Source organism: Talpa europaea (genome assembly GCF_964194135.1).
Source record: "Talpa europaea genome assembly, chromosome: 16".
Taxonomy (NCBI): Eukaryota; Metazoa; Chordata; class Mammalia; order Eulipotyphla; family Talpidae; genus Talpa; species Talpa europaea.
The window spans coordinates 43,579,298-43,606,945 of NC_140084.1; the positions used below are offsets into that span (position 1 = coordinate 43,579,298).

The 27,648-nt window shown below is 60.8% G+C and overlaps 1 protein-coding gene across 5 annotated transcripts; it reads left to right on the plus strand.

Annotated features, from left to right (window-relative positions):
• Nucleotides 1–5,346: 5,346 nt before the first annotated feature.
• CIC (capicua transcriptional repressor) lies at nt 5,347–27,648 on the plus strand (the record flags this gene model as incomplete). Of its 5 annotated transcripts, none has more annotated exons than XM_084257961.1 (20): nt 5,347–8,154; nt 19,549–19,698; nt 19,787–20,015; nt 20,097–20,226; nt 20,318–20,500; nt 20,582–20,747; nt 21,552–21,754; nt 21,847–22,072; nt 22,403–22,506; nt 22,770–23,997; nt 24,082–24,269; nt 24,622–24,743; nt 24,828–24,994; nt 25,091–25,381; nt 25,478–25,800; nt 26,037–26,293; nt 26,396–26,550; nt 26,630–26,761; nt 27,056–27,187; nt 27,281–27,648. In XM_084257961.1, 20 exons carry the CDS (start codon nt 5,352–5,354, stop codon nt 27,646–27,648), a joined length of 7,557 nt encoding a protein of 2,518 aa, XP_084114087.1. The 5 variants fall into 5 exon arrangements, with proteins under 5 accessions (XP_084114087.1, XP_084114088.1, XP_084114089.1 ...); XM_084257962.1 differs by having other exon boundaries at nt 25,481–25,800; XM_084257963.1 differs by having other exon boundaries at nt 25,481–25,797; nt 26,399–26,550.

Here is a 27,648-nt window from a genome sequence, read left to right on the forward strand (position 1 = left end):
CAGATGCCCGGGAGCGTGAGAGGATCCACCAGAGACAGAGCAGGGAACAGAACAGGCAGACTGACAAAATACACTGCTGAGGGGAGCAGCGGGCGAGACAGGAGAGGTCTGTCATGCCATGTGGGACCCTGGCCGGCAGGCTGGGATCAAACCGGCGCGATCGAACCGGTGCTGCAGAGGCTGTGGACATCTTCACAGCGTGGCACTCAACCACCTGCGCCACCAGGGGAGGCCCCTATGCTATGGGTTTCTTTTACCCTTACAGAGGGAAAAATCAAGGCACAGAGAGATTAAGTGGTTTACCCAAGGTCATATTGCTAGGAAGAAGCCCAGCTGGGATCTGACCATAGTAGCCTGTGCGACATCACCCCCCACACCCAGGACAATGTCATTTCAATGAATTGTGTAACTAAGTTGATTACATTTTATGTAATTCTCTCAGGGGCAAGGTACAACTCCCAGTACACACCTTTTCTCCATGATAGGAGAAATAGGCTTTGGACAGTGTGAATACCCACAGATGGGTGTCCTTCATGTATGGTAGAACTCCAATAAGTAGTGGGGATCCCTCCGTGGATATCATACACACATCATGACCTGAGATAATATTGACCCACAGCAGAGACCACCTTTCATTACAGCAGGATGCTCTCTGAGCAGAGTGAGCTCAGCCCTACCTCACACCTAATGCCAACTGCCGAACAAGAAACACCAGCCGAATCAGTGGAAATCTTCCACCACCAATGCACACCTCCATGGGCCATGTGAACTGCTGCCCAGTATGAGCCTTCCGGAGACAGTACAATCTCTTTCCTGTCCATGACAAAGTTAACATGGACAGCACACATCTCCATGGTGGGGGAGGGGACTTTTGGTGCCTGCTGTGAACCTCTTCTCCCAGGGTCTGCTGAAGTTAGGCCACCGGACCCTCTGATGCGTGCAAACTCCCCTGAGACCCAACATCTGCCCAATGTGCACAGTATAGACTGCCCTGTCAAATTTCTCTCAACCCCAGGGCCCACTCAACATGGAAGTTGGGAACCACTCAACCCCGGCGCCCACTCAACATGAACTCTCTTTCAGAATCTCGAAAACAGTAATAATCATGTGACAGTAGAAACTTTAGTGTAAGCAGTTGTGTAACTGTGAAGACCTTGTGGACAGCAAAATATACCCCCAGTTTCCACACATAACTTCTGTGGATGGTGGGGCCTTTCACCCACCCCTCCCCTGCCCTTACCCCCGTAATCTGAATCCTTCATACTCAGGGAACCTCATTGGACAACTTTTATTTCTTCAGAGATGCTCACCAACTGGCCAGATGCCATACCTCCCTCTCTTACAAGTAGAGGGACAGTATGGATCTGCAGTAGGCTGGGTCCATTTTCTTCACAAGTGGGGGGATTCCCATTTGGCTACGGGGAACCCATTCCAGGTAGCAGAAGCCTCCCCTACAGCCATTTGACTGCCCCCCATTACCCTCTAAGGGAGAGTATGGATGCTTGCAGGCAGGTTCACGTCTAGTGTAAACCCCACAGCTGATCAGCAGTAATAAACTGACAGGGCATAACACTTTTCTCTTCATCCCCAGTGTGAACCTTAAAATAATCTCGCTCCAGCCGGGTGTGAACACCCCCAAAATGTAGCTCTCTATGGAATGCAGCGTGAAACCCACGAAGCTTTGCACGCCCGCATCTCGTGCCACCCTCCTTCAAGCCTAAGGGGGCTGTCAGAAAACTGTGCCGCCCTAAATGTCAAAGTTTGGGGAGAGGTGAGTGACCCCTCCCAGGGTCCCCAAGCCCCAGGCCGCGCGCCCGAACTCCACTGCAGCGCGCGCCACCCCACACGCGCGTTCTCTCCCCTCACGGTGGCAACAGGGCTTTCCGCGGGGCCGCGCCAGACTTTCCGAGGCTGTTGATTGGTCGCAGTCGCGGCCACCCGACAGCCAATCAAGCGGGGGAAAGGTGACATCACTCGCTCGCTTTCCCCTCCCCCCCACCCCAAACTTCCCTACTCTGGGCTACCGGCAGCAACAACCACGTGGGGGAGGGGTAAGAGAGTAGAACCCGGTGAGGTCATTGCGCCGCCCCGGCTGCCGATGATTGGCTGCGAGGCTCGCGGGTGGCGGTTGGCTGCTCCTTGCACCTCCCCCTCGTGCCGCTACCGCCGCCACTGAGAGGAGCCACCGGCGACGCCAGAGCCGGGAATCCGGGTGAGTTGGGGCCCTGGGTCTAAGATGCTTCTGGTGTCCAGTGAGACTCACGAGGAACTCCCCTTTCCTACTTTTTCTCCTCTCCCGGGTTCTTTGGTGCTCCAGGCACTCTGTTACATGGGAGTTGTAGTCTGCGTTGTACTATCTACTATGGGCCGGAGACGTAAGGTGACTACCATTCCCAGCAGGCATTGCGACCACCCCGTCAACAAACTCTCAAGCCACGCCTTCCAAGCCTGCTCATTGGAAGAACCATCCCTTAATCCCACCTCCTTGCAGCTTATTGGCTACTGTCCCTCACAGAGGTTGGGTTCCGGCGTAGGATGCAGGGCGATTGGGTACTGTAGTCATCCGTCGTCATGAAGAAGGACTTCAATTGGTTAATGCTGGTGTCCATCACTTGTTGTGGGGCTGGGACCTAGACAGATCAGGCGGTCGTAGGCTTAGGTTGGTGTCGGTCCCAGAGGGAGGCCGGTCTTGGACTTTGGCCCCTCCCACTAGCGCTGCCGGGTGGACGCGATTGGTGGTGGTGAGCGTCGCTCGTCTACGAGAGGCGGAGTTTACCTGGCTTCGACTATCTATTGGCCTAGAATGGCGCCGGTCAGCGGGGTTGTGGCCACTGATTGGCTGGCTGCTCCAGCTGTTGCAGGTCCATTCACCATTTTGTGTGTTGGAGTAAAAAAAAAGGGAGAATCGAGAGGGAGAGCCGGAGGGGGGGCGGGGAGGGACCGGACCGGACTGAGCCGGGGCCACGGCCCCCCGCCCCGAAACCCCGCCGAGCCCGAGGTGAGGGGCGGGGCTAGGGTTGACACGGGCAGGAGGTTTTGGGGTGCTGGGGGGACGAGAGGGGACAGGTGGCAGAGACGGGTAGGGGGGACGGGGAAAAGGGGTAGGTGGGCTGGGATGGGTAAGGGGAGGGAGTGGAGGAAGTGTTGGGGAGGAAGGGTGACGGAAAGAGATGACGGGGCAAAGAATGGATAACAGGAATGGAGGGGTGACAGGACTAGATCAGGGTGTCAGAGAGAGGGAGGGGACAGAGTTGGAGGGGGTGACATGGAGAGGTGATGAGGAGAGAAGGTGACAGGTCCGGAGATGGCTGACAGGAAAGTGACTAGGAGGAAGAGGTGGCAGAGGTAGACGAGAGTGACAGGGAGCCGGTTACTGAGGAGGGGGCCTAGGGCCAGTGAGGAGAGAGGTACAGACAGAGATGGTGACAGGATGGGAGAGAGTGGCAGGGAAACTGGTGCCAGGAGGGCTGGTGGGAGCAGAGAGCATGAGACCCTGGAGAGCCAGGGCCGGTGCTGACCTGGGCTTCATGAGTTACTGCTCAGATTCTGAGGGAGGTGAGGGCCCATGGGCCTTGGGTGGGAGTTGTTCAGAGCTGGGTGGACAGGAAGAGTAGGCCCTAGGGGAAAGGAAAAGACTGGGCTGCTGGGGTGAAGAGGCCGGACCAGGCAACAGGGTGCAGGGGTGCCAGACATTGTGGTTGTAGGCCCTCGGTGGGGTACGTAAAGGTTTGTGTTTGGGCAGGACTGGGGCCAGCTCAGTCCCCAGGACGGTGGCCCAGCAGGTCAGCGGGAAGAAGGCGGTGGCAACTGCTCAGCACTTGCTTGTGCCCCAGTGTGAGAAACCCCCAGTCCTCCAGGCACTGCCTGTTATAAGGACCCCAGGATTCTCCCAGAGAAGGACAGGCTGAGGACGGCACAGTCCCCAGGGGAGCCGACCAACTAGGAGAGCATGAGGTCAGGGGTCCCGTGGTAGCCAGAAGACTGAGTCAGGGGTGCCTATGATTGTCTTTGGCTTACAGTCCTGGGACCCTCCCCCTCCCCACCCTCCCAGGGGCTCACATTTGGCCTCTCAGGTTGTCTTAGTCACTTCAGAGTAAAGTTTTTTCCCCTTTCTTTTCTCAGGGCAGCTTGAAAGGGGGCGGGCAATAATGACTGTTCAGGAAGTGGGTGAGGTTGGCCTGCTGGGCTTGTCCTGCTTTCTCTGACCTTCTCCCACTTAGCCCCACCTGGAGTTGGAGGGCATATTTGGGGGTTAGGGGGGCCGGCAGCACAGCCACCCTGCCAAAGCCAGCCCAGTCAGGGTGGGGATGCATGCAAGCCAGAAGGGGGGGGGCTGGGGCTTGTAGGTCTCACGCTGGGTGCTGTGGGAGGAGGGGCAGGCTCCTATCCAGTGGGACAGCGAAACCCTGGGGTGTAGTTCTGTGCCCCACTGTGTGATGACGTGTGTGTCTGTGTGTGTGTGTTTGTGCGCGTGCGTGTGCTCATGCACGGCCCTGTGGCAGTACTGGGTATGAGCTCTTGCCCCAGACGTGCCCCTGCCTGCTCCCTGCCAGGATCTCGGGAGATGGCTCTACCTGGCAGGCCCAGGGTGCAGAGCGGAGTGGGCAGCTGTCCCTCGGGACTCTCGGCTGCCCGCTCCTTCCCACAATGCCCGGCCATGCCAGGCTGCCCGGAGGGGTGGGGGGAGGTGGCTAACCTCACCTCTCTGTCGCCTCCCTTTCTGTCACCATGTGTCTCTGTGTGTGTGTGTGTGTGTGTGTGCTTTCTGGACTGTGACAGTGCAAGGAAGCGTGCCTTCTGGATCACGTGACGTGGCACACTGACGGGGTTAGGAGCACAGACTGCAGCCAGGTTGCCTGGGTTCAGATCCTAGCTCTGCCATTTCCTAGCTGGGTGAATTTGGAGAAGTTGCTTGATCTCTCTGTGCCTGTTTTCTCAAGCGTAAAATGGAATTGATAGTAGCACCTGCCTCTTAGGACTGTTGGGAGGGTGAGATGGGTTAATAAAGGCATGTGGCCAGGGCTTGGCACAAAGAGGGTACTCCATAGGTGTAACCTGTTTCTGCTTCTTGGTTCCCCTTTGAGCAGCCTGAGTGTGTGCCTGTGCCTGCTGTGTCCTCTGCAGTGGGAGCAGATGGATGTGTGTCCCAAGGGGCTAGCTCAGGGGTTATGAGTGCCAGACTGGGTCTAGGTGGTGCCCAGGGCCAGCCTGGAGGAGACCTTGGGGAATCATGGGGCTGAGGTATTGGCCTCAGCAAGTGGGAAATCTTGGGGAATGCAAACATCTGGAGGTATTTCTGATCTGGTCGCCATGATCCCTGTCTGCCTTCTTTCCCTGCAGGTGGACAAAAGATGAAGCCAATGAAGAAGGCATGCACCGGCCTCCCAAGTTCTGGCAGTGGCGGCAAGTCCCCACCAGCCACCAGGGCCAAGGCCCTGAGGCGGCGAGGGGCTGAGGAGGGCGACAAGCCAGAGGAGGACGACGATGAGGCACAGCAGCAGCAACAGCAGCAACAGCCAGGGCCAGAAGAGGCCGAGGAAGGTGAGGAGGAGGAGGCCGAGAGGGGCCCTAGGGCTGAGGGGCTGCCTGTGGAACTGCACCCTGATGACCCAGCCCCAGGCCCAGCTGAGGACCCCAAGGTAGAGGGGGAGGGAGGCCGCTGGGAGCCCTCACTCAGCCGCAAGACCGCCACATTCAAGTCACGAGCACCCAAGAAGAAGTATGTGGAGGAGCATGGGACTGGCAGTGGCAATGGTGGGGCAGCTGGGGGCTCTGAAGAGCGCTCGAGGACCCCAGAGGAGGCCGGTACCCTAGGTGTGCCTCCACGGCCACCTACTTCCACCCGCTCCTCCTCCACCGACACAGCCAGTGAGCACTCAGCTGACCTGGAGGATGAGCCAGCCGAAGCTTGTGGGCCAGGCCCCTGGCCCCCTGGCAGCACCAGTGCCGGCTATGACCTGCGGCAGCTGCGGTCCCAGCGTGTTCTGGCTCGGCGTGGGGATGGCCTCTTCCTGCCAGGTGTGGTGCGCCAGGTGCGCCGAAGCCAGGACCTGGGTGTGCAGTTTCCTGGGGACCGGGCCCTGACTTTCTACGAGGGGGTACCCGGCGGTGGTGTGGATGTGGTTTTGGATGCCACGCCACCACCAGGTGCATTGGCTGTGGGCACGGCTGTGTGTACTTGTGTGGAACCTGGTGTGGCTGCCTACCGTGAGGGCGTGGTGGTGGAGGTGGCCACCAAGCCAGCAGCCTACAAGGTCCGCCTCAGCCCTGGACCTAACTCTCAACCAGGCCCACCAGCCTCCGTCCCACAACCCCCACAGCCACCACAATGTGAGCCTGAGGAGGCTGTGTGGGTGGTCCGCTCCAGCCTGCGCCTGTTGCGGCCCCCCTGGGAACCCGAAGCCCTGCCGAGGAAGCCCCCTACCGGGCCCGAGGAGGAGCAGGCTGATCCAGGGGCCAACCTACCCACCTGCCCTGCGGCCCTGGACCCTAAGCAGCCTGAGGATGCCGAGGTCTCCAAGATCAGCTTTGGTGGCAACCTGGGGGCTTGTGAAGAGAGTGAGGAGAAGCACCCTCCACCCTTGGGCACCCCAGCCCTGCTGCCACTGCCCCCGCCCCAGCTCCTGTCACCTCCACCCAAGTCCCCAGCCTTCACAGGCCCTGGCCGCCCCGGGGAGCAACCCTCACCCTGCCAGGAGGGGAGCCAGGGTGGCAGCCGTAGCAGCAGTGTAGCCTCCCTGGAGAAGGGGGCTGCACCGGCTGCCCGGGCCCGTACGCCACTGACAGCTGCACAGCAAAAGTACAAGAAGGGCGACGTGGTCTGCACGCCCAATGGAATCCGCAAGAAATTCAACGGCAAGCAGTGGCGACGGCTGTGCTCGCGGGATGGCTGCATGAAGGAGTCCCAGCGGCGGGGCTACTGCTCACGCCACCTGTCCATGCGGACCAAGGAGATGGAGGGCCTGGCGGACAGTGGCCCCGGTGGGGCTGGGCGGCCTGCTGGGGTGGCAGCCCGCGAGGGCAGCACCGAGTTTGACTGGGGTGATGAGACGTCCAGGGACAGTGAGGCCAGTAGCGTGGCAGCCCGCGGTGACTCTCGCCCACGCCTGGTGGCCCCTGCTGACCTGTCCCGCTTTGAATTCGATGAGTGTGAGGCGGCTGTGATGCTGGTGTCCCTGGGCAGCTCACGCTCGGGCACACCTTCCTTCTCACCCGTGTCTACACAGTCACCCTTCTCGCCGGCCCCGTCCCCTTCCCCCTCACCACTCTTTGGCTTCCGTCCTGCCAACTTCAGCCCCATCACCGCCTCGCCAGTCATCCAGCGCACTGCTGTTCGAAGTCGTCACCTAAGCGCCAGCACCCCTAAGGCAGGTGTGCTGACGCCACCAGACCTGGGCCCCCACCCGCCGCCGCCTGCCCCACGAGAGCGCCATTCCTCCGGCATCCTACCCACCTTCCAGACCAACCTGACCTTCACCGTGCCCATCAGCCCTGGGCGGCGGAAGACAGAGCTGCTGCCCCACCCAGGCACTTTGGGGGCTACTGGCACAGGGGGTGGAGGAGCTGCCCCAGACTTCCCTAAGAGCGACAGCCTAGACTCTGGCGTGGACTCGGTGTCCCACACACCTACACCCTCCACACCGGCTGGCTTCCGGTCTGTGTCGCCTGCCGTACCCTTCTCCCGATCCCGCCAGCCCTCGCCATTGCTGCTGTTGCCCCCACCTGCCGGCTTGACCTCAGATCCTGGGCCCTCCGTGCGCAGGGTGCCTGCTGTGCAACGGGACTCACCTGTCATTGTCCGCAACCCTGACGTGCCACTGCCCTCCAAATTCCCAGGGGAGGTGGCCACTGCCGGTGAGGCACGGGCCGGGGGACCTGGGCGGGGCTGCCGAGAGACCCCAGTACCTCCAGGGGTGGCCAGTGGGAAACCTGGCCTGCCCCCACCTTTGTCGGCCCCCGTGCCCATCACCGTGCCTCCAGCTGCGCCAACGGCAGTGGCCCAGCCGATGCCCACCTTTGGCCTGGCTTCCTCACCCTTTCAGCCGGTGGCCTTCCACCCCTCACCTGCTGCCCTGTTACCCGTCCTGGTGCCCAGCAGCTATACCAGCCATCCTGCTCCCAAGAAGGAAGTCATCATGGGCCGGCCTGGGACAGGTAAGAGGTGCAGATGGGTGGGCTGGGCGAGGGCTCCCTGTGAACAGGGCTGCTTGCAAACTGACTTCTCAAGAGGTGAGCCCTCACCTCCAAAGGGGGTCAGGGGGAGGCCTGCCTCCTATGCACAGATGTTGTGGAAAAATGTACGTACCAGCCAAGGACTGGACTTTGAAGGCTTAAGGAGGTGTTTTCAGAGGCTTCCAGTTAGGTGTACTCTTGAGGGGTCCATCAGACAGCACAGCTTTCCTGAGTTCAGGCTTGGAACCCGGCCCCCACAGAGCTGATGGGACAAGCAGAGATGATCATCACCATGATGGCTCCCGTATCCAGAGTGCTGGCAAGGCACCAGGGCGATAAGCACCTTGCGTGGCTTATCTCACCCAACTCTCAGAGCCGGCCACATACCCAGCCCTGCTCTAAACCCCCTTCAGATATGTTTACAACCATCCTAATAGACAGGTGCTGCAATTATGCTGGTTAGAAGAGACTGAGGCCAGGTTAGTAATTTGCCCAGGGTCACATGGTTAGTAAATCCTGGAACTAGCTTTCGAATCCAGAGAGGTTGGCTTGTGACTACTCAGCCACAGTGCTGGGTTACAGATGAGAGAACTGAAGTGCCAATAGGTCGTCCTGCTGGGAGGTGGCAGCACCAGGACTGAGCCTCGCTTTTACCACTGGGCCCAATAGAACTCACAGTGCTGTGGTGGCGGGGAACCTGGGGTGTGCTGGACCCGCCTCCAGGTGTGAATCTCATCTAGCTGTCCTCGGCACAGGGCACATAAGTCTGTCCTTGGGACAGGGCACATTTGAAGGATGGGTGGGATCCAGCAGCTGTGAAGCTGACGGGCCTCTTTGGGAGGCCCACTGAAAGACTGAGGATGGAGCACAGCAAGGAGAGGAAGTGCAAGGCCAGTGTGGCCGGAGGCCAGGGGCTAAGACAGCAACTCTGAGATGGTGTGGATGGCCAGGAGCCTGGGCTGGGCTGGGCCTTGTAAGAGCAACTCTCGGGAGGGTGACAGTCCTGTCATTAGTCCCTCCCCAGCCCCCTATGAGCCTGTTCTGGTGGGTGCTGAGGACACAGCCCTGATCCCACAGGCCTCACAGTCCCTGGAGTAGACAGAGCTTCAGACAGTGACTGTCTAGAGTCATCATGACTGGGCTGGGGAAGCCCATGAAGCTGTGGGAATTTAGGTAGGGCTTTCTGGAGAAGAAACCTTTTTAGTGAGACCCGAAGAGGGTATGGAAGTGAGCCTAGCAAGGCGGGCTGAAGGAGAACTCCTTCAGGCAGAGGGAAGAGTTTGTGCAAAGGCCTTGAGGTGACAGCCAGTAGTTGAGGGAAGTTGAATCTGAGAAGTCTGGGCTCTGGAGGGCGAGTGCTGAGTGCTGGGATGTGAGACTATTGGTGACCAAGGGTCAGATCTCAGAGAGCCCTTATGAGACTTGTGAACTTTGTCCTGGGGCACTAGGGAGCTATGGAAGGTTGACAGCTGTACTGAGGGTGAGTTCCAATCCCTGAGACCAGAGGGGAAGGGGACCAGGGTGTGGATCTGGTAAGGCCTACGACTTGGGTTTGGGAAGAGGCCAACACAGGAAGGAACCCCAGTGGTACTGCCCTCAAGGAGCTCCAGCCCAGATCCAGGTTACAGGGACACGCATTCATAGGATGAGCTGTGTTTTTTTGCCCCGTTTTCAGCATTTTTTACATTTGTCATTGTAGTTGATAAGAGCAAAATTCCATAGCAGCAGGGATTTCTGTCCTTTGGCAGATAAAAAAACTAAAGCAGAAGGACTCTAACCACCCCCCGCCCCCACATGCTTACATTGCCCCAGCCATTGCCCACACTGCATCATCTCATTAGACCCTCTCTGCCACCACATGGGGAGATGTTCCTGATACAAGTGACCTGAGGCCTAGCAGGTTGGGCCCGGTCCATTTTCCAGGTGAGGCAAAGTAAGGCCCTGACAGAAAAAGAGTCCTGCTTAAGGTCACCATACCAGGAGAGACTGGGCCTCAATCCAGGTCCTCACAGGACTCTTGCTGCTAGAAGTTGCAGTGATGATAACTGTTGTGCTCCAGGCTGCATGTGCCTGGTACACGGCTCAGCCCGTGCTGACTGAACATGAACACGGAATCCTCAACGCCTCAGGAGTCAACACAAGCATTAGTTCCAGTGTAGCCCGAGAGGCTATGGGACTTGCCCAAGGTCACCCAGTTAGCAACAGGTAGAGGCAGCTTTTGAACTGAGGCTGTTTGACTCCAGAGCCTGGGCTCGTAAGTGCTGCCAATGATAATGATGATAATAATAGTAACCACTCTTGACTGAGCATTTACCCTGTGCCCAGCCCCAGGCCTGGGGCCAGATCATCAAATCCACCCCATGTTGTGAAGTAGGAATCACCAGCCCTGTTGTGTATAAGCGGGCTGGGGGTGCTGAGATTCAGGAAAGGGAGGCCCCTTGCTGGAGGCTGCCTGGTCGTCAGAACTTGTCCAGTGCCTGTCCTGGCGGTTCTGAGCAGCGCCTCCCTGACAACACCCATGCTGAGGTATCTGGGCTGCCCTCATATTCCCAACTAGCAGGCCCTTTTGTTCTCCCCAAGGCCTCCCTAAACCCTTGGGAGGTAGGTGCCTTGGGGCCTTCTCTCTGAGGCCCAGATAGGGTGCCCAGATAGGTGGTGCCCAGTGGCAGATTGAGGCCACAGTCCCTTCAACCCACCCATGCGAGGGCCTGACCCTCATTCAGAGGGCAGCAGGTGTGAGGGGGTGGCCTGGGGCAGCCTGCCTGCTCCTGCCCCCCCCCCCCAACCAGGCATTTGCTTCCGCTGGGGGACATGCCGGGGCAGGCAGCCCGCATTCTCCACATTCTGTGCATGGCCCAGCCAGCCAGCTGCCATTACCACCTCCCTCTGACTCTTCCCGCTGCCTCCCCAGGAGAGGAAGCCGTCCCAGGCCTGCAGCCCCAGCCAGATGTCTCAGCCCCCCATTCCTGGCATGGCCTCCCTTCCAGTTCTCTGTTTGCTGCCTGGTTTCCTTGTATTGATAGGCAGTGTCCCTTCTCCTCTGCCCGTCTGCCTATCTTTGAGCCACTGTATGTCTTTCAGTGTCTCCCTTGGGCTCGACTCTGTGTAGGTCTCTATTTCTGGGCCTGAAACTCTCTGGACTTTTGTCTGACTCTTATGGAATCTGGCTCTATTTATCGTTCTTGGTTAGTCCCTCTCTGGATACCAGTTCTTGTCTCAGCTTTCATCCTACCTTCTTTTGGTTTGGATCCCTTTCTTGGGATCCTGTGTCTTTGGGCCAGCTGTCGCCTCTTACCTGACCTCCTCCCGTTCTTTAGACAGACTTGCTGCCCCGATCCTAGAACCCTTCCCGTGCACGTCAGGTGCTCTGCTCCTTTAAGTCAGTGACAGTTGCTAAGCATTGGTCCCCTACTCCCTTCTTGGGGAGTGTTGGGAGCCCCCGTCACTCCTGGACAAGTTAACTGCTGGCTACTGTTCCTGAAAGCTGCTGAGAGGTATTGGGAGCCATTCTGGGACCCATCTACATCCAAGCACCTGTTCCCAAGACAGGCAGGAAGGCGGGGGCTGTGTAGGCCACGCTGGGAGATCCGGCTGTGGGAGAGAAGCAGGAAAGCAGCTCCTGTGCTCACCCACCTACTAGAGGGCATGACCCAGACCACCATACACCCTTCTCCCACTGCCTTTCAGGAGACACATTTGGTGCCAGTTCCATTTAACTGAGTCCCTCATGTGATCCACCTCAAGGTCGTCAGAGACCAGATGGTACCCTCTCACTATTGTCTGGCAGGTGGGGAAAATGAGGCTAAAGGAGGAACTGAGGGTCTCCTAACACCCCATATCCAGATTCTGCCCACCAGAATTTGTTTTGTCTCAAACAATGTACCCTATTTCTGCCACCAGAAGGCCTCCCTTACCCCTCCACCAGGCCCAGGGTGAGCTGTCCTGCCCCAGGGTAAGTGGGTTGGGAGGGCACATGTGGATGCAGGCACAGGCAAGGATGATCTGCCAGAGGTAGAGTCTGGGGAAGGCAGAGCTCCATGGGGGTGCAGTGAGGTAGGTTCAGGTAGGCTTTCCCTTGAATAGGACTTTTGAGCTGAAGCACAGGGAATGAGTGGATTTCAGGGCATCCAAAGAAAGGGAAGGGCGAATTAGGTCAAGGTAGCCACAGGAGCAAAGGACAGGAGGGGTGGAAGTGTATGACCTCTGAGTGGCTAGCTGATGCCGGAGCTGACACCAGAGCCTAGGATAGGCGGGAGGGTGCCAAGGAGGACAGATCCAGCCAGGCCAGGCTCGAATGCCAACCAGTGAAGAGCCAAGAGTTTAGAGTAGGGTAGGGCAAAAGGTTGGTCTGGGTGTCAAAGATCCCTGAGGCTTCCCTGGAGAGGAAGGACGTCTAGGCTGGGAAAAAGAGGTCGACCTGGTACAGGGAGAGGAACGGAGGTGCGTTTGTGATCTAGCTCAGAGGTGAGACTCGGCGGAAGGAGCCCCGGCCGCCCCAGCTCGGCAGCCCCCGGCACCGGCGCTGCGAGGGACCAGGCTGCCTCCTGGCGGCGGCGGCGGGCGGCGGGCGGCCGGCGCGCGCATGCGCAGCGGGGAGTGGCGGCGAGCGGCCCGGAGCCCGCGGCGCCCGGGCATTAATGGTTCCATTAGTGGCCGGGAGGGAGGCGCATTAGCGGCGGCCACGGCGTCTGGCTCCCATTACCACCGGCGGCAGCGGCTGCACCGCAGGCGGCTGGACCCCAGCCCGCCGGGCCACCTCCTTCGCCCGCACCCTGTCCCCTCTTCCCCCTGGCCCAGGGAACCCCATCTCCCCGTTTCAGTGGAAAAGCTGACTGAGGTCAGATCGACCCGGGTTCAAAGCCCGATCGTGCCGCCTCCTGACTGCAAGATTCACGCCCCTTCTGTTTTCTTTAGAAGCAGCCGGAGAAGGGGTGCGCCGAGGGCTTTGTCGACCCGGACGGGCGGCCCGTGAGGGCCGCGCCCTGGCCCCGCCGGCACCGCGAGGTGCGGGTTCCCGCGCCCCAGGGGGTAGGCCCCGGCGCCGGGCCTCGCTCCTTCCCATTGGGCGCCGTCGGGCCCCCCGGCGCCGATTGGCCGACACCCGCTCCCCCGCCCCGGCGCCGTTAACCCCTGCGCGGCCGCGGCCCGGGGCTGGGGCCGACTCCCCCCGCAGACGGCGCGGGTGCCAGCTGGCCCGCGCCCCGCCGCGGCCCGCGTGGGTGTCAGGCCGGCCGGGCGCCCGCCCGCCCTCCCGGCACAAAGCGGCTTTGTGGGGCCCGCCGGGGGCTGGCGGGGAGCCAGGCGGCGAGTGGAAAATCTCGTGAGCGCGGGGAGCGCAGGGCGGCGCCCCCTCCTCCGCTCGAGCCGTGGCGCCTCCCTCTGCCCGCGCCTCCCGAGCCCTCCCAGCCTCGGCGCCTGTGCTCTCTTCCGCGCCCCCGCCCCTTCCCACCCCCAAACCCACATCCCGCCCTCCGTCCGTCTCCCGCCCGTCTCCCAATCCCGAGGGACCCTCCCCCACGCCTCTCCCGAGCCCCTCTTTCCCTCTTGGTCCCCCTGCCTACCCCAGCCCCACTCGCACTGACTCACCCCGGTGCTATTTTTAGGCCCCCATCCCTCCCCGAGCCGCACCAACCCAATCCTGGGCTCGTTCCCCAGGCAACCCTGGCCGCCGCCGACGCCGCCCGGGGTGGGTGGGTGGGTGTGTTTGTGGAGAGCGGGTGAGGGGAGCTAGGGACACCGGGGTGGTGAGCTGAGGCGGGGACCCGGACCTGAAGAGCTGGGTGGGGAGCCGAGGGCGGCGGGGGCGCGGTGCCTTGCGGGCTCAATAAACGGGGCTCAGGAGTTCAGAGTGTGTCTGCTTGTCCCTGGTCTGTCAGCATCCCTGGCTGTATGCCCCAGGCCTCTGGGCAGGCCTCAGCCTGTGCTGCCTGGGGTGGTGGTGGTGTCTTGTCTGGGCTCCCTGTCCCCAGGCTGGGGTGGGGTGACTCGGTGGGGGCTGTTTAGGGCCACACCTTTTGTGCAGTTGGTTATCCTGCAAAAAGGGGGGGGGGGCTGTGCCACAATTCTGCCCAGTACCGGCCTCTAATGATATCTAATGATAGATGATGGCCTTGTTCTCCCTCTCAGATGGGGCTGGCTGGGACCCTGCCTTGCGGAACCCTTCAGGCTTTTCCAACTAGTGAGGCCCCAGTTAGGGTTGGGGAAGGCCAAAGAGATGGAGCTGTCTGGGGATAGGACCTGCTCCCTCCTCTCCACTCCCAATCACTCCCACCCGGGGTTCCTCTACTCTGAACAATGGGAGCTAAGTATAGGGCTGGCCCAGTGCCCAGGGCAGGGGGGCCCTTCCCGGCCCGGATTCCGGCCCCTCCCTGCCAGGCTGGGCCCCCACTTGGCTGCACCCTACCCTGAAAAGGGCCTCTTCCCATCCCTCCTATGTGGGCATGTGTCTCCTACCAGATGTGCGGCCCTCCCAGATGTGTGGGGCCCTCTTTCCCTGCTGTGCCAGGCCTGGCTTTTTCTTACCCCACAGAAGGGGGAATGTGTGTGTGTGTGTGTGTGTGTGTGTGTGTGTGTGTGTGTGTGTAGGGTTCCTCTCAGCTCTGCCCCTGGGCAGCATTGCAGTGGGGAAGGGGTTAATTTGCCAGTAGGTGACTCACCGGTGGCAGGGAGAGGAGGGGGCAGTGGTGGGGAGATAGCCGGCCACATTGATTTCAGCCTTGAGTTCTGCCTCACATTGCAGTCCCTGGGGCAGTGAGGTAATGGAGGGTCTGAGTCTGGGGCTGCATAAGGAGGAGGGGCAGTCACCTAATAGTCCCCCTGGTGGCCCCTTCAGGCTCACAGCCAAGTGTCTGACCCTTCAGTCTCTGGAGGTCAGAGGGTTACAGACCTCCTCTTCTCCTCTGGGCTCAGGTTACTAGTTTTTGTCCCAACTTCATGCCTTCAGCTCCATCAATGGAGGAGGCATGCCAGGGAAAGGGTTTGTACCTGTCACTCACTCCACCTGTGTAGCTCTATCTTGATTCATTTGAGCAAACTTTACCTGCCCAAGTGTGACCCCATGTCTCTACTGGGGACTGCTCACCCAGTGGCCCCCTTGGGTGATCCAAGACCTCAACATCTCTGCCTTGTAGACTCCGGACCCTTGCCTGCGGCTGTTTGTGCTGTCTGACTTTTCTGAAGCGCACCAGTCTCTGTATCATTCATTGTCTGACTGTATTCCCTGTCCTCTGCCTGTGAGTCTTACCCGCGCCTACCCTGAGGTTAAGTTTTGAGTGGTGGAAGGAGCGCCTGAGTTGGAGCCCTGGGTAGTTATGTTTTGACTGCATGATCTTGCACAATTTATTCCTCTTGTCCCAGCCTCATTTTCTGATCTGAACAATGGGCATCATGAAGTGTACTTCCCTAGTGGCTATGGGGCTGAATTCCCTATGAGGATTCAGTGCACAGGATAATACCTACAGACTCTCGGCACATAGCAGCCCCAGTGTTGATTTCCTTTCTTCCTCACCTTTTTCTAGAAGAAGTGGCTCCCAGCCTAGAGTGGTGGGGGCAGCCCGTGGTGGTGCCCTGTGGTCCCTTCTCTGACTTTGTGAGTCCTGAGTGGCGGCTGAGTATCTGGCAGGGTAGTTGAAATGACTGTGAATTGCCATGGTACTGGGTCTCTGATGGGTCAGGGTACTGAAGTAGTGAGTGCCCATTGGGGTGAGCTTATATGGAGTGTGGGGTCAGTATGATGGCGTCTGTAGGAGTTAGCCTATATGGGGGTAGCCTTCTCCATGAAAGTGGAGAATGTGGGTAGAATGATTGTGTGGTTGTGTGTGGGGGATGTTGGGGGGGTGACGGACAGGCAGTGGTAGTGATGAAGTGTGTGAGAGAATTCCCCCTATGATGTGTTGTGTTTGTGTGATGATTCATGTGGGCTGGTGGATGTGTGATGAGCATACAGGTTGGGGAAGCATGTATGACAAGGCATGTATGGACTGGGTGGCCTGAAGAGGATGGGTGAGTGAGTCCCATAGTGGTATGAAGGTGGGTGGGGAGTGGACTGTGCGTGAAGGTAGTAGTTACATATGTGAGCAGGTGTTCAAGGTGTGACTTCGTGCATGACAGTGTGAGTGCGAGGCTGAGTGAGGGGTGTGAATGATAATGGGTGTGGCAGCGAAGTCTGTAAGCGGGACCTGTGTGTATGCGAGTGAGAGGCTGCTGGCTGCTGGCGTGAGCCTCGGTCAGGGCACAGGGGTGGTTGGTCCAACCCGTCACGCAGTTGTCCCCCTGCGGGGCTGTGCGCTTCCAGGCGCTGGTGAGGGGAGGAGGGCCGAGCCGCGCGCGAGCTGTTCCTCGCGCGGACTGGGCATACACAGCACCACACACAATTTCGGGGCCTCCGCAGCGCGGCGCCCCGAACCGCCCCCCTGGCTCCGTGCCTTTACTGCAGTGCGCCCTCCCTGCCACCCTCCTACTGCGGTCCCGCCCCCGGCCGGCTTGGGGCCAACCGGAGCCCGCCCCGCCCTGCCCCTATTTGCATATGACTGACGTTCCCCCGGGGCGGCCAATGGGGGCGGGCGCGGCGGGGCCTGACCCGCGCGCGGCGGCAGCAACCAATGGGCTCGTGCGCGGGGGGCCGGGCTTGCGCGGAAGGCCGCGGGGGAAGCGGGGAAGGGGCGGGGGGAGGCGCGGCGGGGGGAGGGGAGCGCGTAGTAGTGGCGGGGCGGGGAGGCGGCGGTGGTTCGGCGCGGGGCTCGCTCGGAGCGCACGGACGCACGCACGCTGGTCCGTCTGCCCGCCCGGGGCAGGAGGTCGACCCGGCGCTGAGCCGCAGGCCCGGGGCCCGGAAAGGCGGGGCGGCGGCGCCGGCAGCCGGGGCGCGCGGGGCCAGAGCCGTTACCCGCCGGAGCTGCGAGGGAGGGAGCGAGCGAGCCAGCGAGCGGGGAAGGGAGGGGGGCCGCCCCCGCGCACGCGCGCCGCGCCCCGCCCCGCCTGCCCCGCCCGCTGGGCTCCGCGCGGGAGGAGGGAGAGGGAGGGGGCGGCGCCGATGGCCCCCGTGCCGCGCGCCCCGTGACGGCCCCCGCGCGCGCCGGGGGGCGGGGCGGGGCCGGCGCGCTCTGACCTCCCCCGCCCCCCGGGCGGCGGGAGGCAGGCGGCGCTGTGCGCAGGCGCGCCCGGCTGAGACCCCCGCGTGGGGCAGCCGGAGGGGGGTTGCGGGGGGGGGGCATGCGGCGACGGCCTCCAGCTCCCCCCGGGCCCGAGCGGCGACGGCCGAGGAGCCGGCGGCGGGCGGAGCGGCGGCAGCCGCTGAGGAGGCGCGAGCCCCGGCCGGGCCCCCCTGCGCCGGACCATGTACTCAGCCCACAGGCCCCTGGTGCCCGCGTCCGGCGCGGCCTCCCGTGGCCTCGGCATGTTCGGTCAGTAGCGCCTGGGCCCTGGGGCTGCAGGGGTCAAGGTGTCGGGGTCTTAGGTGCGGAGTAACCGTGATGGGGATACAGTAGGAGAACGACAGAGGCAGAGTGAAGGGGTGACGGGGAAAGTTGCAGAGCTCAGCTGGGCCAAGTGGTTACTGACGGCAGGTGGGAGCGCGCAGGGAGTGGGGAGTACCTGGGGACAGCTGTAGTGTTTAGGTGATGGGGTGGAACAGGTCCGTTGTCCTTAGAGGTGAGGGGCGCAGAGTAACTGGCTTCGAAGCACCGACGAGAATGGGAGCAGAGTGAGCCCTGCTGGTGGAAGGAGTGGACTCCAGAGAGGGAAAGGGTGGTGATTGAGTAGTGGGACTAAAGAGCTGCTTGCGAAGTGAGTGAGGCACTGTTTGCTCGGAACCTTGAAAGATGGGCTGGAGTATGGGATGTGCTTTTCTCGGAGAGAGAGAGACTCCAGAACCTGGAGTGCAGTGCGTTGGGGAGGAGTTCACGAGGGGTAGGACCAAAGCACTGTTCCCCCATTGTCTGCTGGGCCCTTCTTCTCCCACCCAGCAGAAGACTGGGAGGCCCTGATGAGAAAGATCTTTGTAAAGAAAGGGATGGATCAAGATCCCTGGGGGCTCATATGAGGTTGGGGGTGTCCAACTGTCTTTGCACCCCCAGTGTCCCAGGCAAAGGGGAGAGGATTGTAGTGTTTGAGTCTATTCCAGTGCAGTTGTACTGCTCTCCGGGTTCCTTGTCGTCTACTTTTTTTCTTTTGTCAGCTCCTGGAAGAATTAGGTCTCATTGCTGGTGCCTCACATCGAGCTCCCCTAATCCAGGCTTCTGAAGCCACTGTGGGGAGGGTCACCCCATGTCAGATTGATGTGCATCAGGGGGAGGCTCGGAATGATGGAGACCAGGGCTAGGGCGTTTCCTCCCTTCATCGTCTCCCCCAGGCAGGGGCCTCCTCTGCTGGTTCCACTTCCCCCAGGGAGCCAGCAGTGAGAGGGAAGCCCTCTGTTAGCCTGGGCCGGCCCCAGGAGTCCAGCCAGCATTGGGTCCCAGCCCAGGGCTTGCCCTCCTACCACCCAGTGCCTGGGGCCCAAGGTAGGACCCTTGGGGTCAGCTCCCTGGGAAGAAAAGTGCTTTCCTGTTCATATCCTAGAGGAAACACCTGGCACGTTTGCTTTCCCTATTAGAGATTTGTAACAATTTTCTTGTCTGCCCCATTGTCTGTGACTTTTCTTCCAAGAAGTTTGCCACACCCTCCCCTTTATCTGGGCAAGGGGCTGGACACTGCACTAAAGATATGCTCAGAGGTTAGGCGGAGGGAGACTGGGAGGCCTCGTTGTTGGCAATAGGATGTTTTTGGAGAGAAAGGGGAGAAGCTGGGGCCACTCATGCCCAGCCCAGGAAGGGCAGATCTGGCTCTCTCGGGTCCGTGGTAGGGGGAAAAAGACCTGACACCCCATATTCTGTGGGTAATGGAAAAAGGAGGGGAGGGGACAACCAGGCCATCTGTCTCGGGAAAGAGAAAGGGAGTGTGAGGCCTAGGTGAGGGGCTGTGTCAGATGGCAACATGGGTGCTGGGGATGTGACATGATGGGGGGGGGGAGTCCCCAGCCCTGCTGAGATCTTGGGGCCTAGGGAGTGTGGGATAGCAGTCGAACATGGCCTGGTTTGTGACAGGAGCCAGTCATTCCTCTGGCCTGGTCCCTGGTGGCAGGGCTGGTAGAGGTGGAGGAGGGAGTGGGGCGTGAGCACTGTTTCCCTTCTCTGCTTCTGTTTTCCTTTTTATAAATCTAGAAACCTTTTAGAGGAATTTTTCTTGAGTGATTCGCATGGGCAGGCCCGAGAGGCTCTGGGGCAGGGGATGGGGATGTCAGAAAGGGGTGGAGCTACCTTGTCTGGAGGGGAAAGTACTTGTGTTAGGGGTCAAGGCCAGGTTCTCCTGCTTTGTGGCTCAGCTGGTTCTTTCCCACAGTGTGGACAAACGTGGAACCTCGCTCTGTGGCCGTGTTCCCCTGGCACTCCTTAGTCCCCTTCCTGGCCCCCAGCCAGCCCGACCCCTCTGTGCAGCCAAGTGAGGCGCAGCAACCTGCCAGCCATCCAGTGGCCTCCAATCAGAGCAAAGGTGAGAGGTTGAGGAGGGTCTGTGGGAAGGCATGAAGATGGGGTTGGGTGGCCCTAGAGCCCTCTGATCTGCCTCTCTGCCCCCCCAGAACCTGCTGAGTCAGCGGCTATTGCTCATGAGCAGCCACCAGGTGGGACAGGGAATGCTGACCCTGGGCGAACCCCTGGAGCCACATGCCCTGAGAGCCCAGGGCCCACTCACACTTTGGGGGTGGTGGAACCCGGGAAGGGTCCCCCTCCCAACACTGAGGAGGAGGCTCCTGGCCCTCCAGGAGAGCCCCGACTGGACAGTGAGACGGAGAGTGACCATGATGATGCGTGAGTGCCCTAAGACTTGGAACTGGGAGGTGGTGGTGGCCTGAGACCTGGCCCTCACTTTTTCTGCTGCTCCTACCACAGCTTCCTCTCCATCATGTCTCCTGAGATTCAGTTGCCTCTGCCACCTGGAAAACGCCGGACCCAGTCTCTCAGTGCCCTGCCTAAGGAACGAGATTCATCTTCGGAGAAGGATGGACGCAGCCCCAACAAGGTGCCTATCTCCACTGTCCCCCGCTCACCCTGTGGCCACCCAAGCCTGTTTCCTCAATCCTAACTGTCCCCATTGGGCCTCTGTTCTTCAGCGGGAGAAGGACCATATCCGGAGGCCCATGAATGCCTTCATGATCTTTAGCAAGCGGCACCGGGCCTTGGTCCACCAGCGGCACCCCAACCAGGATAACCGGACTGTCAGCAAGATCCTAGGAGAATGGTGGTACGCCCTGGGGCCCAAGGAGAAGCAGAAGTACCACGACCTGGCCTTCCAGGTAATGCTTCCGCTCTTGGCTCTTCCCCTGGCTTCCCTTGGTGGGATGTTTGAGTGAAGAGTCCCTGCCCTCTCCTGCCAGGTGAAAGAGGCTCACTTTAAGGCCCACCCAGACTGGAAGTGGTGCAATAAGGACCGGAAGAAGTCCAGCTCAGAGGCCAAGCCTGCAAGCCTGGGGCTAGCCGGAGGCCACAAGGAGCCGAGGGAGAGGAGTATGTCAGAAACCGGCACTGCTGCCGCCCCTGGAGGTTAGTGAGCCCTGGCTTTCCTGTCTGCCCCCTCTCCCTAGAGCCATCAGCTGTACCCCCTTGCTCGCTTACCCCTTGTTTCAGGAGCTACTCTGTCCTGTCACTTTTGAGGACTTTTACCCACAAGAAAACTTGTTATTTCACATGAAAGAACTAGGAGGGTTCAGACAACTAAAATTTCCAGGTAGCTACTTTGTTCTCAGCTGCTGTTTTTACTGACCAGGTACAAGTGTGGTGTAATCTCTGTTACTAAAGGTATGCCCCATTTTTAGATGAGAAAACTGAGATTCAGTGAGGCAGAATCATTGAAGTCATAGACACCTAGTGAGTGGCAGAGCCAGATGTTAAATCCCAGCTTGGCTGGCTCTCGCCAACATAATTGGAAGCCCCTCGTTGGCTGCTTGTACCGAGTAGGGGTGTCTGGTGTGCCGGCATTGTTCTGAGGTGTTTTATTGGAATAAGCCTCTGGGTCTAGACCCACAAGTCTGAGGGTGGGGTTGTCGCTTCTCTGAGATGATGGCGCTGAGACCTTGGCCAGTGGTCATTAGCCATTATGATGGAGAAAGCCTGTCTCTGGGCTTTCTTACTCTCAGAGGGCTGCCTCCTTGAGAATAGGACGTGCTCGTGCCTGGAGGGCAGGAACCAGTAGAAAGGAGCTGCTGTGTTGGTGGGTGCTGCCTCTTTCCCGCCAGGTGGTCCCAAATTCCCAGCTGCTTCTGCCCATACCTGGATTCACGGTGGATGGTTTGACCAGTCTGGCTGTCGAGGGGCTGCCTGACTCCAGCACTCCCCTTCCCTCTACAGTGTCCTCGGAGCTCCTGTCCGTCGCAGCCCAGACTCTCTTAAGCTCGGACACTAAGACTCTGGGGAGCGGCTCCTGTGGGGCAGAACGTTTGCACACCGTTGGGGGACCTGGCTCGGCCCGGCCTCGCGCCTTCTCCCACAGTGGGGTACACGGCCTGGATGGTGGGGAAGTAGATAGCCAGGCACTACAGGAACTGACTCAGGTCTGGGGTGCAGGCTACTGGGCTACGGGTGGACAGGGAGGGCTGCCCAAGGTGACAGCCCCGACTGAAGGCTCCCTGCACCTGCCTTGCAGATGGTGTCTGGGCCTGCCTCCTACTCTGGTCCAAAACCTTCCACCCAATATGGGACTCCAGGCCCCTTTGCAGCCCCTGGTGAGGGAGGTGCCCTGGCAGCCAGTGGGAGGCCCCCCCTGCTGCCCACCCGAGCCTCCCGTTCCCAGCGTGCGGCCAGCGAGGACATGACCAGTGACGAGGAGCGCATGGTCATCTGTGAGGAAGAAGGGGATGACGATGTCATTGGTGAGCAGTTGCAGGGCCCAGGGTCCTGTAGGCTGAGACTTGGAGGGCGGGCAGAGATTGGATCCAGGTCTTGTTGAGTAAATGTAGCTCTGCCCTTGGGAAGCCCCCGGTCAGTCAGGAAACCAGGATTACACAGGCATGGCCATTAGGCCTAGCGTTAGGTGTGTTTATCTGTGGGCAGGTGGGCACACCCCGGGCTGCAGAACAGCCTTCCAGGGCACTGCTCACTGGTGGCTTGGGGCAGAGCTCAGGCCAGAGCTTGGGCTCCACATTGTTCCTCCTGGGTATCCTGTACCTAACCCCTTTCTGATGCTCCCTCCACTCTCTCAGCTGACGATGGCTTCAGCACCACCGACATTGACCTCAAGTGCAAGGAGCGGGTGACGGACAGTGAGAGTGGAGACAGTTCTGGGGAGGACCCAGAGGGCAACAAGGTGAGAATTTGGGACCTGGTGCTGTCCAGTGACATTCCTAGGAGGGATTCATTGGGTGTGCGCATGGACAGAGCGGGAGTTCATGGCCTGGTTAGGGCAAGCTACTTGCCCCATGGAGACTGGGTCACACTTGGGATGAAGAGAGGCCGTCAGCAGGCAGGGATGCAGGCTTCACAGGTCTGGTTGCCAGGCAGGATGGGGGTGGGCAGGATGTGGGTATCTAGGCTCCCCTGATGTGGTCGTGTGTCTATTCTTCCACCCAGGGCTTTGGCCGAAAGGTGTTTTCACCTGTGATTCGTTCCTCCTTTACCCACTGCCGTCCATCTCTGGACCCTGAGCCTCCGGGGCCCCCGGATCCACCTGCAGCCTTTGGCAAAGGATATGGTCCCACCCCGTCCTCCTCGTCCTCACCTGCCTCCTCAACCTCAGCAGCCACATCCTTCTCAATGGGCTCAGGAACCTTCAAGGCCCAGGAGTCAGGTCCGGGCAGCACAGCAGGCCCTCTTCGGCCCCCACCTGCTGGGGCTGGGGGCCCAGTGACACCTTCCAAGGTCACTCGATTCCTCCCAACGGATCCTGCCACTTTCCGGCGCAAGAGACCTGAAAGCGTGGGGGGCCTGGAGCCACCAGGCCCCTCAGTCATTGCAGCTCCTCCTGGCGGGGGAGGAAGTGTCCTGCAGACACTGGTCCTGCCCCCCAACAAGGAGGAACGAGAGGGCAGTGGAGCCCGCATGCCCTCAGCCCCAGCCCCATCGCTGGCCTATGGGGCCCCTGCAGCCCCCCTGTCCCGTCCGGCTGCCACCATGGTCACCAACGTGGTGAGGCCTGTCAGCAGCACTCCCGTGCCCATTGCTTCTAAGCCCTTCCCCACCTCTGGCCGGGCAGAGGCGTCTCCAAGTGACACAGCAGGTGCCAGGACTGAGCCAGTCACTGGTTCCCGGGCACCTGGGGGCTCTCCCCTGGGTGTCAGCTTAGTGTATTCGGACAAGAAGTCGGCAGCAGTGTCCTCACCAGCCCCACATCTGGTAGCTGGACCCCTACTGGGCACTGTGGGGAAGGCACCTGCCACCGTTACCAACCTGCTGGTGGGCACCCCAGGCTATGGGGCCCCAGCGCCCCCTGCTGTCCAGTTCATTGCCCAGGGAGCCCCTGGCAGTGGGGCCACTGCAGGCTCTGGAGCAGCTGCTGGTAGTGGCCCCAATGGGCCGGTGCCCTTGGGCATTCTGCAGCCAGGTGCCCTGGGCAAAGCTGGGGGAATCACCCAGGTGCAGTACATCCTGCCCACCCTGCCCCAGCAGCTTCAAGTGGCACCTGCCCCAGCACCCACCCCTGGGACCAAGGCAGCAGCTCCCGGTGGCCCTGTACCCACCACTAGCATCCGTTTCACCCTCCCGCCGGGCACCTCCACCAACGGCAAAGTCCTGGCCGCCACTGCACCCACTCCTGGCATCCCCATCCTGCAGTCAGTACCCTCTGCCCCACCCCCCAAAGGTGAGCCCAGAGCCCAACAGCACAAGGAGAGGGGCCATAGGCCTGTTCATCTTCCTTCTAACCCTCTTGCCTCTTAACTTGCAGCCCAGTCGGTTTCTCCTGTGCAGGCCCCACCCCCAGGTGGCTCAGCTCAGCTGCTGCCTGGGAAGGTACTGGTGCCCCTGGCTGCCCCTAGCATGTCAGTGCGGGGTGGCGGGGCCAGCCAGCCGCTGCCCTTGGTGAGCCCGCCCTTCTCTGTTCCTGTGCAGAATGGCGCCCAGCCACCCAGCAAGGTGAGGGCATCCTGGCTTCAGCCCCTTTTCCCTTGATCTCCTTCCTGGGTGGTGGGCTCGTGTCCCACCATTTGTGTGTCTGCTTTTCCTCTGTCTTGTGGGTCTTCCAGGAACTGTGTCACTGCTCTTCTCACGTCCCTGTTCTTTTTCCATTCTGTCCTCAGTTTCTACACGCTTTTCTTGCTGGTTCCTTGTCCTCGCCTCTTGCTGTAATTTCCTTTTTCTCCCTTATCTCCATTCCAAATTGTATGTTTCCTGTCTTTGCTTAGACCTGCTTTCCTCGGTCTTGGTGCCCCCCCGCCCCACTCTGGGTCCCCAGCTCACCCCAGCCTGTGGGTGCCCTTGCCTACAGATCATCCAGCTGACTCCTGTGCCAGTGAGCACCCCTGGCGGCTTGGTGCCCCCCCTCAGCCCCGCCACGCTCTCTGGACCCACCTCACAGCCTCAGAAGGTCCTGCTGCCTTCCTCCACCAGGTAATGGCAGTTGAGCCCTCAGTCCAGGGCGAGACTTAGGTGGGGCTGGCTCACCTCACTCCTGTTGTCTCTTCCTTGTGGCAGAATCACCTATGTGCAGTCAGCGGGTGGGCATGCGCTGCCCCTGGGCACCAGCCCTGCATCCAGCCAGGCTGGAACAGTCACCTCGTATGGGCCCACAAGCTCTGTAGCCCTCGGCTTCACCTCACTGGGACCCAGTGGCCCTGCCTTTGTGCAGCCCCTGCTTTCAGGTGAGAGGTGGCCTGGCAGGAGAACTGGGCACCCTGTGGGGACTGTGTCTGAGGCCCTAACTAGGGCCCTTGTCTCTCCTGTTTTCCTCTCTATAGGCCAAGCCCCATTGCTGGCTCCAGGCCAGGTGGGCGTGTCACCTGTGCCCAGCCCCCAGCTGCCTCCCACCTGCACAGCCCCCGGAGGTCCAGTCATCACGGCATTTTACCCTGGCAGCCCTGCACCCACCTCCTCAGCACCCTTGGCCCAGCCATCCCAGGCCCCCCCAGGTCTGGTCTACACCGTGGCCACCAGCACTACCCCACCTGCTGCTGCCATCCTGCCCAAGGGCCCACCGGCCCCTGCCACTGCCACCCCGGCCCCTACCAGTCCTTTCCCTAGTGCCACAGGTGGGTACTGGGCCACCCCAGGGCTGGGTGAGTTGGGGAACCCAGGAGATGGGCCCCAGTCAGGACTGGCTCAGCAAGAACCCTTTTCATCACCAGCAGGCTCCATGACCTACAGCTTAGTGGCCCCCAAGGCCCAGCGGCCCACCCCCAAGGCCCCCCAGAAAGTGAAGGCCGCCATCGCCAGCATTCCCGTGGGCTCCTTTGAGGCAGGTGCCCCTGGGCGGCCTGGCCCTGCACCCCGGCAGCCCTTGGAACCTGGTCCAGCCCGTGAGCCCCCTGTCCCTGAGTCTGAGCTGGAGGGACCGCCAACAACACCAGGCCCTCCACCGCCCACAGAGACCTGGGCTCCCACACCCCGGAGCTCCCCACCACCCCCACCTGCAGAGGAGCGGCTCAGTACCAAGGGCCCTGAGACTATGGTGAGTACCCAGCGGGCCTGGGGCTCCTGTCCTTGCTTGAGTCTGCCCCCTGGTCGGTTGCCTGTCTGTTCTGCTTCTCTTCTGTCCACGCTTGCCTGCACTGTGCCCTGTGGGGTGGCCTTCTCTAAGGCTCTGCATCCTGCATGGTCTCAGCATCCATCTCTTTGTGCTTCTGGGTTTCACCCCTCTTAATCTGAACCCATTGTCCTTCCTCTCCCTGCCCACCCCCACCCCAGGCCAGCAAATTCCCCAGCTCATCTTCAGACTGGCGTGTCCCTGGACTAGGCCTGGAGAGCCGTGGGGAGCCCCCCACCCCTCCCAGCCCGGCCCCAGCTCCAGCCCCAGCCTCTGGTAACAGCAGCGGCAACAGCGAGGGCAGCAGTGGGAGGGCCGCCGGGGACACCCCCGAGCGAAAGGAGGCAGCTAGTACCACAGGCAAGAAGGTGAAGGTGCGGCCCCCGCCCCTGAAGAAGACTTTTGACTCTGTGGACAAGTGAGCATGGGCTTGGGGGCCTTGGATGGAGTGTGTGGGCTTGGTGGGAGAGAGGGGGCAGCAGCAGGAGGAGCCGGGAAGGTGACCCTGCCGGCTCTCCAGCAGGGTCCTGTCGGAGGTGGACTTCGAAGAGCGCTTTGCTGAGTTGCCTGAGTTTCGACCTGAAGAGGTGCTGCCCTCGCCCACCCTGCAGTCTCTGGCCACCTCACCCCGTGCCATCCTGGGCTCCTATCGCAAGAAAAGGAAGAATTCCACTGGTAGGCAAGCACCGGGCACTTGGGGTAGGTGAGGGGCAGGCGGGGGGCTGCTCCACTGAGCCTGCTCCTGTTTGGTCAGACCTAGACTCAGCCCCTGAGGACCCCACCTCACCTAAGCGCAAGATCAGGAGACGTTCCAGCTGCAGCTCCGAGCCCAATACCCCCAAGAGTGCCAAGTGTGAGGGGGACATCTTCACCTTCGACCGGACAGGTGCTGGTGCTGAGGCGGGTGGAGCAGTTGGGGGCCTGGGGCCTACGAGAGGGGTGGAGCCTAAGGAAAAGGGTTGAAGAGGGGAGAGGTGGAGTGGGTTTCCTGGGAGGAAGGACAGCAGGTTAAGAGTGGCTTTGGGAGTATTAACAGGCCCTTAAGTTGCTATGTGACCTTGGGCAGGTCTTTTCTCTAAGCACCACTGTGAAGATTTCATTGAGGACTGGGGCAGACAGACCCTCAAGACAGTGGCAGGGGGCCACTGTAGCCATGACTCTGCTTTCTCTCTGCCCCCAGGTACAGAGGCAGAGGATGTGCTCGGGGAGCTGGAATACGAGAAGGTGCCCTACTCATCCCTGCGGCGCACCCTGGATCAGCGCCGGGCCCTGGTCATGCAGCTCTTCCAGGACCATGGCTTCTTCCCATCAGGTGAGCCTGTCTCAGAATCTCGGGGGGTCTTGGACAGGACTTGTCTGCTCCTCACACCCGGCCCTTGCCAACTCGCGCCCTTCTGCCTTTCAGCCCAGGCCACGGCGGCCTTCCAGGCCCGCTACGCAGACATTTTCCCCTCCAAGGTGTGTCTCCAGCTGAAGATCCGGGAGGTACGCCAGAAGATCATGCAGGCGGCCACTCCCACAGAGCAGACCCCAGGAGCCGAGGCCCCCCTCCCTGGACCGCCCTCCACTGGCACCGCTGCTGCTCCTGTCCCCACTCCCAGCCCTGCTGGGGGCCCTGACCCCACCTCACCTGGCTCGGACTCTGGCACGGCCCCGGCTGCCCCACCACTGCCTCCACCCCCAGAGCCGGGACCTGGGCAGCCTGGCTGGGAAGGCCCCCCCCAGAGTTCCCCCCCACCCCCTGGCCCTTCCACAGCTGCCACCGGCAGGTGA